General features: G+C 44.6%; 1 protein-coding gene across 2 annotated transcripts in view; it reads right to left on the bottom strand.

Moving 5' to 3' along the window:
- LOC138472715 (L-threonine ammonia-lyase-like) overlaps positions 1–15,564 on the bottom strand; it is a 406,130-nt gene that overhangs the window by 119,968 nt on the left and 270,598 nt on the right. For both annotated transcript variants that reach the window (XM_069611031.1, XM_069611030.1), the window contains one exon: positions 8,875–9,000. In XM_069611031.1, the coding sequence (XP_069467132.1) occupies positions 8,875–9,000 (126 nt within the window). The remainder of the gene's footprint in view (positions 1–8,874; positions 9,001–15,564) is intronic.

Below are 15,564 nucleotides of genomic sequence, written 5' to 3'. Positions count from 1 at the left end.
TGAGGGTCTGTGGGAGGAAGCATCCGGGAGAAGCGTGGCTAATGACCCTGTTTCTAGCAAAGAAGATAAGTCCAAAGAAGGGAGACATTCTGATCCATTGTTATGTTGATACAATGAAATGCTTGTTCCCCTAGGCCAGGACAGGAGCCCAAGAGCATCTGAGGGGCAGGTGGGGAGACCCTGACCTCAGATAACAAAGACATTAACCCAAGAATGAAGAAAGCACAACCAGTGAGTGAAACGCAGTGAGAGGCCGGTGTGTATTGAAGTAAGTGAGCAAGATACAACGTTGCAGCCCGAACACGTAAGACCGAAGATGCGTTGTGTGAAATCGAATTACAAGGATACATAGTGGCAGAGTGGTCGCGTGAATGATTACACATTCTCGAATAACTGTGTAAAGAATGTACGTGTCTGCACAGAGGGGAGCTGTGCGCGGACATGGAATGTGAGCAAAATAGAGATTGTAAAAAGGGGGAGCTGTTTGAGAAATTAAGTGGGAGCAACATTCCCAAAACTGATAGCAAAGTGTTGACCTCAAACAAAGTGTGTTGGAAGAGCATTGGGGTTGCCACCAGGTGGGAGAATGATCCAGGCTGACCACAGAGACCAGAGAATAAGCAACAAGTCTTGCAAAAGCACTGGGGTGGCCACCTAGGGGTGGGGGAGATTGATCCGGCTGGCTGCAGGGACCCCAGAAAACACAGAGGGCCTCATTATGACCCATGCGTTCCCGTAATGAAGGGGGCCAGTACGGGACCGGCCCTCTTCATTACGGGAGTGCCGATTATTAGGTTCCCTTTGCGGGACCCTGTATGGACACCTGGTAAAACCAGGCGTCCTTTCTGGGTCCCGCGAGGGGAAGAGGGAGGTAATAACGGGCCAGTTGTTATGTGCCCGTTATTACCTCCCTCCCCATTCCCATTTGAGCCCTATGGGGGCTCAAATGGGAATGGGGAATGGTTCCTGCAAGGAGGAATTACCGGGTCCTCCTATGTCGGAATGACCCGGTAAGTCCTCATTGCAGGAACGCGGTAATGGAGCCCGGTTTGGAGGCATCCATGGTACTAATAGCTAATAGCACCATGGCTGCCTCCAAAATCGTAATGAGGCCCAGAGTGTTGGAAAAGCATCGGTGTGGCCACCAGATGGGAGATTGATCCAGGTTGGCTGCAGAGATTCCAGTGTAAGGAAAATAGTACTCTATTAAGGATAAGGCACCTGGATGCGTGACCTGTAATGGGTGGACCGTGTTGGTATGACAACTGTGCCACTACGTGGGAAGCCCAGTTGAAAGCAAGGAGCTGCATGATCTAATAAAAGAAAAGCTAAAAGGACTTAGTTTAGAATGGGGAAGGGAGTCCTGAAAGAAGCCAAGTTAACTGTGATGTTAACAAGTGGAACACTTGTGAGTTGAACTTTTTGTGTTAAAGGGAATACAATGAAACCAGTTAAACAGGGGTAACCACGAGGGTCTAAGCTTAGGCGAGGGAAGCCGAAGAGACCCATTGAAGAGACTGTACCAGGAAAATGTACAGTGAACTTCTTTTGCCAAGTGAATTTTTCTTTGCCAAATGAAACCTGAGAGACATGCGGAACTTTATAATCCAAAGTGCCTTTAAGGGAGCTGCAGAAAGGCTCCATTGTCACATTAACTTTACTTTGAACACTATTTAGTTGGCCAAATCCCATTCACCCATTATTCTGTAGAAGTGAGGACAAACATAGGTTTTGACGCACACAGTATTTTGTTTTGGACAGCCAGACTTAGACTTCTCTTCGTTTTCTTTTCATTAGAGAACATTCCCATCTTAGAGTTAGGAAAGTTAGGTGTTGCACCATCCTGTCCATTGAGAAGAAAGGTTTTCAAACTGTGTTTCATTTGTCTGTGTCGTCTCTTGATACCATGTCTGTGTCACACTGCCCTTAGCATTATTTGCATTGTGCAATCAGCCTGCGTCTGACCCACGTTTAACCCCTCATGAGGGGGTGACAGGACTACAAATGCGCCTCCCATTTGCTCCTCCCACAAGAGCACTGATGGATCCCCAAAATGTTGCGACTGTTCTCCTTAACAAAATGCGTGAATGTCTCGCTTCAATGATGGCTAGTGTACCTTTTATGTCTCAACAGCTCAAGGCGCGACGGGAGAGGTTGAAGACGGGTGATGAAGATAACATACCAGTAGAACAATCTGAACTGCTCAAACCACCACTTCTTTATCCAGGGGACAGAGTACTTTTAAGAAATTTTATTCGAACGTGGCACAAGCCGCGCTTTGATGGCCCTTTCATAGTACAGCAAGCAACAGACAAGGCCATCAAACTAGTAGGAAAAAGGCATGGAACTAACTGGGAAACATGAAGCCCTTCCAAAATGAGACCCCCCTTGCCCAACACGTAGATGATCCATCACAAGAAGAAGTAAAAGAATAAAAGCAACAGCTTCAAACACGTTCCAAGGCCAGAGCTAGTCAAAAGTACACAGAAAGCTAAATTAGGCACATTGGCCCTCCTTATAAGTTTGCTGGTCCGGACATAAGGTGCCGGCACCTTTTACGGACGGCAAACAGATCTACGTGATCCGACCGCGGCTGATTATGCCGCGGCCGGAAAGTTCGCATGAGAAAGGTGCGAAGTACCAAATGTTTGCACCTTTCTCATGCGAACACACGTACATACCCACACCCCTCACCCACACCCTCAACACACCCCCACCCACACCCCCAACATAAACAAACCCCACTTACCTTCTTCTTCACGCTGGGTCCCTGCGGTGCCAGTTCCCTTTCACTTCTGGAACAGGCGCTGCAGGGTCCTTTTCTTTTCTTTTTTTTTTCATTTTATTTTTACGGAAGGCTGCAGGGGTGTCCCCCGCAACCCCCGCTCACTATACTACAAAGTATAGTGAGCGGGGCAATGCAGGGGACACTCCCGCAGCCCTGTTTCTTTTTTTTACAATGCTACCACCAAAGGATCGAACTTTTGGTGTTCGAACCTTTGGTGGTAGCATTTTTAGAACTAATGGTTCATGCGAACCATTAGATTCTGTAAAAAAGTACAAACCCTGGCAAACTACAAATCTGCCGTTAGGGGCCGTGAACTTCCGATAGGCCTCACCTGCCAGTAGTTCAATTCCCTACTGGCAGATCTTTCTCTGAAGCACCGGCACTGTTATGAATTGTGCCGATGCCTCAGTGTTTCCATTCATGTGGAGACCTATGTTACTTCAGGGAATGGGAATTTACCGTTCCTCTGTTGCCCGTAATATCCTGCTATAACGGGATATCGGGCAGCGGAAACAGCAAGCCACAGTTGCCTGTAGAATGCCAGTAGCACCGGCAGCCTACAGACAACGTCATAACACTAGGTAATGCCTGTGCATCTGTGAAATGAGTTTGACAAGCAATTTTATAATTGCACTATCGAAGAAAAAGCACTTTATTAACTCATAGTAACTCAGAGCCAATAATAACAGAAATATGGTTCATTTATGCTTTCCTCCTTTACGTGGCACACACTTAGCCAATTCTAACAAGAAGTAACGTGCCTATTGTCGCTTTGCTCAGTAATAACAAGGTGCAGTTTATATTTGAGCACCTTCTTATTGCCGCATTAGTACAGTACTATCGCAGAAGAGCCTAACTGTTTTGACAATGATGACCTCCAGAGTTATGAGTTCGAGAAAGTACCCACATGCAAACTATGGACACTGCAGCAAGAGTTACTGTGCTGACATGTTTTGCATTCTGCTATCTCTACCTCTTTACCCTCCTCGCTGTACAAAGGCTGCATTGTATCACACACACTTTGAAGAGTATGCTAACACAACCCCTATTCCCGTTGTCACAAAGGCTATCCCTGAGTTAATTTCCAGAGCTTCCCGCAAAGTAAAAAGACTTATGAGAAGTGAAATTACTAACTTTGAGCATGTAAATGTCTATTTAGCTCATTCAGCCCACGTCACCAGAAATATGTGGTACCAGCACGTGGCAAAGGTGGAGAGAGAAGCCACAAAGGAGAGCTGCTTCCTGTGTTCTCTCATCCTCTAAGCCATGTGTACCTCCAGAACATTCATAGAAACAAAAGTTCCAGCAGCCAGAGTCCAATACTTCATGCACTTAGCATTCTGCACCACGAGAGGCCAATTTCATGGAAGATGGGCCACACTGAGATGGTTGTCGCAAAAGATGTTCCCATTCGAAGAAAGCTACATCAAGATTTAAGCAATGATGGACAATTACTGGAGCTCAGACAAGATGATACAATACATACTGGACGGCCCAAACAAAGGGGACACAAGAGTAGTGACACAAAAAGAATTGTAGTGCCCAAAAAAAGGGAAAAGGGAAACAGGAGGACTGCCATGTTGCTGGGAGAGATCTCAACTTTTGTTGAATGGTCAAGTGTTCACAGGAGAAGGATGGATGGAATGGATGATGGGGTGCAAAGCACAGGCACTCCTAACAGTTCCAGTAGAAATGGTCCAGAAAGAAAATGATGACTGCCTTAAAGAATGGGTGATGAGTTTCAAACTGCTCACGTGGGTTGAAAATGAAGCAGGCCCTATGACTATCATACCACTGACAATGCTTACCTGTGTTTCCGGAATGATGGACCAGTGAAGGTTGGGGAGAATAAAGGATTTAAATGAACGTCGAAGATACTGGGTATGAAAGTAGGTACTGGAGTAATAATGGACCACTACTGGGCCTGTGGGTCCAAAGCATATATGCAATTGCCACCTAACTGGGGAGGCATATGCTCTTTAGTACTGATAAATACACCAGCTTTAGTAGTGCCTCAGAAACACCTACCAATGGATGGGTTCACGAAAATGAAGGTGCACCAAAGGAAGAAAAGATCTGTGGAGTTGACAAGAGTGAAACGAGGAAAATATATCTCATCCAAAATGGAAGAAGCACCCAATGCACTACCACCAGAGCACAGACTGGTCAGCAGAACTGAAATGTTGTTTGCATCCGTTGTTCCAGGGGTCCTGAAAAACTTAAATGCCAAATGGCTCCAAATAACATGATGGGGACTGTTGCAGACGATCAATTTGACGTTTAAGGGGTTCAACCCCGTCAAGGAAGAATTGAGAGCTATCAGGCTCATGACCCTCCAGAATAGATATGTTTTGGATTTCCTCACAGCTATGCAAGGAGGCGTGTGCACCAAGATCGCCCCATCTTGCTGAACATACTTGCCCTCTCTCGATGGGAAAAATGTAACCCCCACAGAAACTATCATGCAATTATCAGATTTACATGCCAAGATGAAAGAAATCACCAGCCCAGCAGGGGAAAAAAAGATTGGCTGACATATATCTTTTCTTGGATACCATTATTGATGGCCGATAGGATGAAAGTACTGGTAGCAGCCTTAGTGCTCTGTTTCATCAGAATAGCAAAGGCCCAGTGCAAGAAGACTACAAAGAAGACAGTAGGGATGAAAATATTACTGGACACGGAGACAAAGGCAGATGGACAGACACAGACATTCTAAGTACTACAGTCTCACTTGATGTAATGTCCCCTTTCCCCCCGAGATTCTCATATCCTCTGGATGCAAACCTGATGGAGACTGCTGCTATATGACCTGAGGTTTTCGATGAACAGGTGAGGTATAAAGGTCACCTGGGCGGAGTGGTGAAAGTATGGATTCCCAAGCCGTACCTAAGCAGGGAGAACATCCAAGGAAGTGTGGTCTATTGCTCGACCAGATGGAGGATTGAAGAGGGAGACCTAGGCGTGGCTCTCGTTGCACCGTTCCCCCCTCATCTCGACGCCACAGAAAACAGATGTGCACATCGTTCTTGGCCCCTCCTCCCCATCATCGATGTGTCGTAGATGCGAGAAACAGTACTCACTCAACCATTTAGACCTTACCCTGATGTCTACGAAGAGATACGTTTGCAGTCGATGGAGCAAGTCGGCTAACTGCAACCACGAAGTAAGCTATTGATGTCACGACTAAGACTATGACGTAGATGCATTAGACATGAAGCACATACGCATTCCTGCACAAACTTACACAGACACTTTGCTCGCACTGCTCATAGACATGAAAAACATGCTCATGACTCACTTAGCTAGAGGACAGACACAGTAACCACAAGTTGCACAAGAAAACATATGAACTGCTTGCTGACGCTTAAATGCAACTAACATGAACAACCATGTAAATAAATATGGAAGCCACAGCCACACTGAAATAAATGGACGATGCTGGAAGGGATCGAGAATACAGCGAGAGACCTGACATGCTGACTTTGCTGAGACACGCAGACCAGGTTGTCGGTGCAGCCATTGTGCACAGCCTTGCCAAGGACACAAGGGGAGAGAATGTTTCAAGTTAATAGAAGAAACAGGACACCTGAAAGAGTAAAATCTGAAAATCCTCATAAATGCAAGCAGGAAAATTGAGATTGCGGCCCATACACTTGTGAATTGAAACCTGCAAGACAGATCCTATTCATCAGAGCAAGACAGAGAACATTGTTCCCATCCAACTGAAGACAAGATGATACAAAAGAGGGGTCCAAGGTCTTCATCTTAAGTAATCAAGGTTAGGGAAAGTGAAGGTTGTTCCTGGCTGGGAGATTGTTAGGGTGACTCTGTATCACAGCAGGTATGGTTACGATTCTATCTGTATCACTTTAAGCATAATGAGACTCAACCATGATTGCCTGGATGGTTGCCCATAGCAATGCCAGAGGTTAAGATTCATTCAAGGCTTTCCATGCATCAACTTTCTGTATGGGGCAAGTCACCCCGAGTGGGACGGGTATGTATAGACGTGGGTCATGAGCGTGCCCATGCCTACAGGCCTAGGCCATACCTCACTGAAGATGGTCAGTGAGCCTGCAACATTTTTGGGGTTGCCTGTGGTGTTGTCCAGAAGAAATGTGACCCGCTGGACTACCCCCTTTAGGGCTGGGACAGACCCTGATGCTCATACTGTTTTCAACTCTGTAGTGGCCTGGCGGGTTGAGAAACAGTCATCTGGAGTTTTGCCCAGAGAAATGCCAGGCTATGATTCAAATCCTTCCAGTCATCACTCTGTTTTTATTCAGTCTCCCTGGGTGTGATGGCTATGCGCAGATGTCGGTAGTGAATTTGCAGTGCCTACTGACCTAAGCACACCTGACTGACAAGGGCTAATGAACCTGAAACATGTCTGGGGTTCCTTGTGGTCTTGTGCAGAAGGAATATGACCCAAAGGTCCGGGGTGGACTCTCCCTTTTATGGTGGGACCAATCTTGGTTTGCATATGGTCTTTCCCATCTGTAATGGCATGGTGGTATGAAAAGAATAACCTGGAGAGTTGCCCATAGTAATGCCAGATGATATTATTAATTCAGCCATCACATTTCTGTTTTGTGCAAGTCACTCCGAGTGGGACGGTTATACCTCGATCACTGGTGATGGCCAATGAGCCTGTAATATGTATGGAGCTGCTTGAGTCTCATGCAGAAAGGATGTAGCCTAGTCATTCAGGCTGGACTGCCTCTTTTGGGTAGGGACCAAACATGATGGTCTTTCCCCTTCTGTAAAGGAATGGCAGGCTGAAAAACGATGGTCTGGAACGTTGCCCAGAGCAATGCCAGCGGTTATGATTTAATTCACCACCTTCCCTCTATCACCTTACAGCTTCGCACATTGTGGCGGAGTTGCCTGGGAGATACGAGGCCAAGTGGAGGACATTTCTTTTTGCATTGTTTCAGAGAAAATAAGGAGATGACGGTTCCACTTGCCGGAAAGCTCTCAACCAATTGGACTTATATCATGGGCTGGGGGCTTAGAGAGTTCCTGGGACTTGATGGTAGGCGTTTGGGAAGTGTTTATTTTCTTCGAGATCCGGATTACCTCGCTTTAACATTTATTGGACTAACAATTGTTCCTCCTCTATTGCCAAAGGTGCTACTCAATGGACAATGGCCCTCTGTGGTGCCATTTTGTTGACACTGGATTTAATTTCTCTTTGCAGACTTTGGAGGGTTCAGGGTGATGGGGAATGTAAAATTGACTAAATATTGTGCTACATAACTACTTGAGCTTGTGAAACAAGTTCTGTACTAAATGAAATCACTTTATTCGTATTTGAAACCATCATCGTACACATTTAAGGATTTGCATATTTAATGTATTACTCTATCTACTCTTCTTTATTTTTTATGTGTATTTTAATGGATTCGTATCTAAATAAAGTGACTTGATTTGAAGTTATGTGCTATTTCTATATTGCTAATAAAATTAATAAAATACTTTTGAAAAACAAATTCTGCTTAAACATTAAAATCACACTATACATTTTGAATGTTGAATTAAAAATTAAAAAAAATACTTAAATTCTTAATGTGACCTATGTTGACTGGTCTCGTTGGTACTTCAGTTACTTTACAAGTTAACACGTATTTGTAGAGGGCATATTTTACCTAGGGCTGAGGGCATGGGGGAGTAGGGAGGGTTCGCAGCACTAAAAACATGTAACTGATGTTCATTGTTACCCAGGACAATCACACTCATTTTATGTGGACCTGCTGGGATTCGAACCTACCACCATAGGGGTCAAACAGATTTCACAAAACCAACTCATAAACTGTGGACGCATCAAACCTCCCTGAAATTGGCCCTGCCAGTGATACGGTAGGATATCAGTGAGACAGATGGCCTCTATTCGTCCATGCATGAAAATGGGCGTACCCTAAAAAAACCTGGAAAGAACGTTACAAGGCCCATGAGAACCGCCTTCTCTTCTCACCATGTTACAGATGTTTCCCACACAAACCTCAAACCCGCCGGGAGCTGCGGAAGTTGGCCTAGAGACAGAAAAGCCTCTTCAATTTCTGTCAGCAGCTGAAATCATGTACCTTTTACCCTTGAGTTCTGGCAGCTTCCCGGCAACCAGAGCAGCCAGTCCTATGGCGCCAGCGGCATCGACCGTAGCCCTCTCACACTCTAGAAGTCGAAGCATGGAAAGCAAAACATCCTCCTCCCTGGGATAACAAAAAAGAGAGAGAAAGGTGAAGCAAAACAAAATGGTGAAGGGTAAATGCTGATCAGCTGGATTTTTATTGGAAGCTAGAACCTGCCTGTGGAGTGGACGCAGAGTCAGAAGTCAGCACAACTTTTTTGCATGGAGGGACCTGCAGCAACCCTTTGGGCCAGTGTCCCCAACCAACAAACCAGTAATGTCATCTTACATTGCAATACCCATGCCCCAGCATCACAACGTCTTACCAGCTCTCATTTCCTGTGTTCAAAAGAGCCAAAGCCGGTGGTGCCAGCTTCTCTGTGTTAGTACCAAAAAACTGGAGTGCGCTGCCACGCAACCTCAGAAATGAACCCTCCTTCACCATCACCGTGTTCAGAAAAGCATTGAAAACTAAACTCTTCAACTAGACTTTACTTAAAGGAGTTCCTCTGTAACCATGGAACATACCTAGCTGTAGTAATGCATTGTACTTTGTAATGTTTCTTATTTCTCAACATTCCTCCTATGTACTCTGTAAATAAGTGAACCTTCTGTAACAGCGCCACGATGCCTCAGGGCTGATGAGCGCTTTATAAATGCAAATAAATAAAAAATCAATAATTCCATAGCCACAAACGCCCGCACAGACCACATGGACAACCTAGTGCCTACAACGCATGTCCCCCTTTCCGACGATGCACTACAATGATAGAAACAACACAAGTGGAGGTAGGTAGCATTCACGAGTACAACGTTCTAATACTACAATTATGTATCCAGTACTGCCCACAACTTGAGTTAGTGACTGGGTAAAGCAAGGGTTAATAACTGCGAATGTCCTGAAAATTGAGGCAATAAGGCAGTGAGCTGTGTGTAACCGTGTGTCTGTTAACATGTTCATGCTCGAAAGCAAAGTGCTGACCATGCCATTGTGTCTGGTGTACGAACGTGTTACTTGAGATTTCAAAAATCTCGGGAAACTAAGTAGTAGACACTGTGACACTTGTGCAGCAATGCACTGCTGTAGAGGGGAGATTGTTTTCAATGAACAACAACGAAGTAATCACGGCGCCAGCTCACGTGCAGGCAAGGCAACAAAAGAGAACATTACAATGAATGGAATGTGTCTAAAGACAAGTTAGCATTTTACTCAATTATTCTTCCCAGGGGGACCTGCGTAGACGAAACAATCAGGCGTCTTTTGCACGTCAACACGAACAGCTTTTTTTCAGTCACTGATCCGCAGTCAAACTGGCAAAAAATGTTGAAGGAAACACGCAAGTCAAATCAGGCAGTCAGTCCTTGTGTGGGTGTTCCTTTGGCTTCCTTCAAAACTGCAGCCACTTAACAGCAGTTACAGTCCACAGTACTAGAATGCTGATTGGCTGCCTGTCTACCATCAATCCATAGCGCTTGCTAATAATAATATACAGGTGGACATAGAGCAACAGAACAACATTTGAGGATAACATTTGCACTTGGAATTACAGCTACCAGTAGCTCATTTAAAATGTTATAATCAGGTAAGGCGAAAAGTAAGTTTGGGGAGCAAGTGCTGCAACAGTGCTTCGTGTCATTCACATTTCATAACTCCGCAACATTTGCCGCAGCAAACTCTTGACTGCGCTTATGATCACAACTTATTTTTATGCCGCCAACTCCCCACCAGAGCTCTGATCTGTATGCTCCACTTCCCTCCATGCTCTCGTTCGGTCCACACTAGAGTCACTAACACTTGCACGGTTAGCCCCACTGGCTAGTAGACATGCTCTGGCCACCCTCTTAGGCCTCTACCACCTTGCATCCTGCACTTGAACTGCATTCCCTTTCACAGTCAAGCCTTCGTTTGATCAAAATAAGGCTTTCTCTTATACTGGTTTTCCTTAACTGTTTTCTCCACTTCCGACTAATTAACCTCATCACAATTGTTTTCTTTTGTGTTTCACAGCAACAAGTACACTGGTCTCAAACTAATAAAAAAAGCCTTTCTTTTGCGTAATAATTTGAGATGTCCATCACAGCGTACTAGGTGTCTTTGTCAGTGCGGAAGGAGTGGCAGGATCAGACCATACATTTGCCATCACAGCGTCCTAGGTGTCTTTCCTTGTCTATGCGGAAGGAGTGGCAGACTCAGACCATAAGATTGCCATCACACTGTCCTAGGTGTCTTTCCTTGTCACTGAGGAAGGAGTGGCAGGATCAGACCATAAGATTGCCATCACAGCGTCCTAGGTGTCTTTCCTTGTCTCTGTGGAAGGAGTGGCAGGATCAGACCATAAGATTGCCATCACACTGTCCTAGGTGTCTTTCCTTGTCACTGAGGAAGGAGTGGCAGGATCAGACCATAAGATTGCCATGACAGCATCCTAGGTGTCTTTCCGTGTCTCTGTGGAAGGAGTGGCAGGATCAGACCATAAGATGCCATCACATTGTCCTAGGTGTCTTTCCTTGTCACTGCGGAAGGAGTGGCAGGATCAGACCATAAAATTACATTACAGCATCCTAGGTGTCTTTCCTTGTCACTGCAGAAGGAGTGGCAGGATCAGACCATACGTTTGCCATCACAGAGTCCTAGGTGTCTTTCCTTGTCACTGAGGAAGGAGTGGCAGACTCAGACCATAAGATTGCCATCACAGCGTCCTAGGTGTCTTTCCTTGTCTATGCGGAAGGAGTGGCAGGATCAGACCAAAAGATTACATCACAGCATCCTAGGTGTCTTTCCTTGTCTATGCGGAAGGAGTGGCAGGATCAGACCATAAGATTGCCATCACATCGTCCTAGGTGTCTTTCCTTGTCACTGTGGAAGGAGTGGCAGACTCCGACCATAAGATTGCCATCACAGCGCTCTAGGAGTCTTTCCTTGTCACTGTGGAAGGAGTGGCCGGGTCAGACCATAGGATTGTCATCACAGCATCCTAGGTGTCTTTTCCTACCTGTTGAGTAAAATCCAGGAACACACAGTTTACCGACTGTGTTAGGCAGTTTGCATGAGGCTGATACCAGGAAGTAGGCTATTGCTCACTCTCACACTACTGCAAATACAAGATCTCTCTTTCACAATGCTAGCCTCATATTAAATGGTCAGTTTCAGTTCGCCAGTCAAGGCTTTATTTTGGTAATACAACCTACACTAGCAAACTTGTTAAAAGAAAAAAGACAAATCATGTAAACCCAAAAGAGCTTGCCGTATTATGCATGAAGTGACTGAAGAATACAGAAGAAATGTATATCTTAGAGCAGTCATATTTACCAAATGTCACCATCTCGCCCGAAAGTCCTCAAAGAGAAATATTTGTCATACGAGATGTATGTAGTGCATGTGTTGAGGTCCAATGTCATACAGGAGCTCATGTGTCAGGTGGGCAAGTGAATGAGTGTGTTTTCTGATACCATGCACATCAAAATTAATTGCTGTATGGGGCTTCTGGGAATTGGATCTGTTAGTGGTGAAGGGTGCTGGATTTCAGGCCCTTGGATGCAAATGCCTCCATGCCACTGGGAGTATCTCGCGCTACTCACAAGAGCTAGATTCTCATGCGGCCGAGCCTCAAACCGGTTAAGGTGAGTGGGAAGGTGGAGGGGAGGGGTTGTTCAGACTCTGGACCATACAGTTTCTGGACTCTCTGAAGACACTACCAAGAGAAGTGACAATTGTGATGGTGATTTTTTTTATAATTAAATAGAAAGGTGTATTGGTTTGAACATCCAGGCAAAGCAGCAGGAAACCTATTTCAACCTCATTGTATTAACAGCTCTAAGCGACCAAGAAGAAACCTTAGGTGAGTGCTGGTGGGATGGAATGGGCCAAATGTAGCCTTTTTTAATTAATGTTACACCACAGCAACCCCAACCTCTGCACCTCTAAGCCCCAGCAAACAACTTCAATGAAACATTTGGCTTTGACGCTTTGAATGCATTTGTGTGGATCACTACACCAACAACAGTGTTTACCTCCTTCACAATGTTGTGAACGAAAATGGCAGTGTTGTGTTCTGTCGGGAGAGAAAGGGGAGTTTGGTCCAGACTATGCTGTGAAAGGAGGAAAAGACCATACATTCATGAAGACTTTATGAAGACACAGAAGGCGTGGCTTTTATAGCCAAGCTTCCTTTCTTTATTATTTCAGGACAGTAGCCTAAAGAGACTATACTTGGACTGAAATCAGAGGAGAGGTCCAGATTAACGCGCAAATCCAGCCAAGAACCAGGCAGTTATAAAGCTGACCTATTTCTACTTGCGTTGTATCAGTGATGGTGTTTTGTTCCAGAAGATGCTCCTTCGTCCACAGTAAAAGTGCAGAGCTTTCAAACCATACAACCAGTGCTGGAAATTGACAAAATGTACTCTTTGAACCCCCTCCTCCTTGTGGGGCTGGGGAGGATGAAGGAGAGGAGGGGCCGAGGGGTGTGGCCCTAAGCCACGTCATGCAACACAGTGTCTTCATGGAACCCACGACTTGCGATTTGCATAAAAGTAAACAACATTTTTGGAATTTAGAATACCCACAATTTAAAATTTGAAACATGTCTGTGATAGCAAGAAACTGTTTTAGCGAGTAATGGAGATTGGACTCTACACTTTTCCCTGGTCACAATACTCACCATAACCAAACAAAGATTTGTAAATGGCAAGACATGTACTAATCTGCACAACTTTTGAACAGGATGTGAAGTTTTGGTTGTTTCTGCATTCGTCCGCCGTGCCGAGTCTTTTGATAAGCTCTGACTGCTCTTGGGTGAGAGCGTTGGCTTGTCAACAAACCTGGGAGATTCTTGGGCTAGCCCAGACACGTCATTTCACCAAAATGCCAGAGGAAGTGGAAGTAACACCACACGACCATTGACCTGTGACATCACAGGACGTGATGTAATTTGACCCCACCCCAAAGTGACATCACGGGAAGCGATGGCACACAACATTTCACTCCTTGACAAAACTGGAATTGGCATTACATAGCACTGTTCCTATGTACACTACGAAAAAATATGGTTACGAAATCATTGTAATGCGATATACATTGCATACAAGAATAGATATCCATCGTTAATAACAGTGTGGATAGGCCCATATTACCAAATTACTAATCTGTGAATGCAAGCAAACGTCCAAGGCCAAATGATAATGATGTGTTATTATATAGCACTTACACTTAAGCGCTTTAGTTTATATCGAATATATATATATATATAATCACCCACCCTGTGTTGGCACTCATTCATCAACCTCAGAAGGATGAAAGGCTGAATTGGCCTTGCTGGGATTCAAATCTGCAACCTCAGGTCTCACACACATCGCAGAAGTGAGCGCTCAACCTACTGAGCTATCTTACTGGCTATAGCTATCTTGCTGGCTCTAGTAAAACGAGCAATTACATGTCTGAATGTTCTAAAAGTCATAAAGTGAATTACACTCTAACTGAGACCAAAACATAAATTGTGGCACAATGACATCAAGGTCCTTTTTATGTGCTATGGTCAAACATTTCAACACTGTTCACAAGCTTTTAGGCGCAAGGATTTTTTCAAGTGACCGAGGTCACCGAGATGGAATGTCTTGTGATGACCGTAACAGACACAACGGCATAAAAAAACATGCTATAATTGCAACTTGCGAAAAGCAAAATACATAGACTGAAATGGATGCTTATTCTATCCTAAATGCTTTTTGGACGTTTTTGTCTGCATTGTGAATTTCAAGTGTTTAAGAACAGACTAAATCAGTGACTCACCCCCTGAAGTGTGCCTGAAATAAACCTTTAATGAGTCCCCCCTATTTTTGTTAAGTGGCCTGAACAAGATAGCCAGCCACTCCAGAAACAAAGAGCCACATGGCACTGGCCACAACCCAGGAGCTTAATTTTTTTTTTTTAAGTGTTTGATTTTTTTGTACGTTTTTTTAAGGGTAGCAAAGGAGACCTCGGGGGTTAGAGTTGCAACCCCTGTCGACCCCCAAATGACGAACATGGGCTAGCCCAGGGCGTGAGGACAAAGCAGTACTCTGGCAGCACTGAGAAGAGTCTGCCTTGTTCCGGAACATTCCTACACTGGATGCAAGGGGAGTAATTCTGGCGCAGAAATCATTTGCGAGTTATTTACACAGAGGTCATAAAACTGATGACTAACATGATGCCTTTTTACTGTCAAACTTGAGAGTGAAATGCCAGAAACTCTGCCAAACCTTTTCCAGCAGAGTATCCATTCCAGTAGTAAAAATCCTCTATCAGGCAACATATTCACACAAACAGCTCAGTACACGGATCTATTTTATGTGAATATGTTTCCTGCAAAGATTGTACAAAACACTGCTCTTTATTTTGCATTTGCTAAAACAAGAAGTCCGGAGAAGCGTTCGCAAGTTCCAAGTATTGTGCAGGATATCTTGTATCACTAAATTGGTATGAAAAGGAATCCAAAATATTGGTGAAAGGCAACTGTTGATCTATATTTATTTACTTTTGAATTTATTGCAGCGCGCTGAATCCTTGGGTATCTAGGCCCTAGTTACATTATTAGACAAGAAATACAAAATATAGAAAATACAAGAAACACACACAAAAAACCACAGGGGGAGGTAGGGATATCATGAT

This window comes from Ambystoma mexicanum, chromosome 8, assembly GCF_040938575.1.
Source record: "Ambystoma mexicanum isolate Mex_15411 chromosome 8, UKY_AmexF1_1, whole genome shotgun sequence".
Classification (NCBI taxonomy): domain Eukaryota; kingdom Metazoa; phylum Chordata; class Amphibia; order Caudata; family Ambystomatidae; genus Ambystoma; species Ambystoma mexicanum.
Note: the sequence above shows the minus strand (reverse complement) of the source record. Positions and strands in the feature narration are given on the sequence as shown.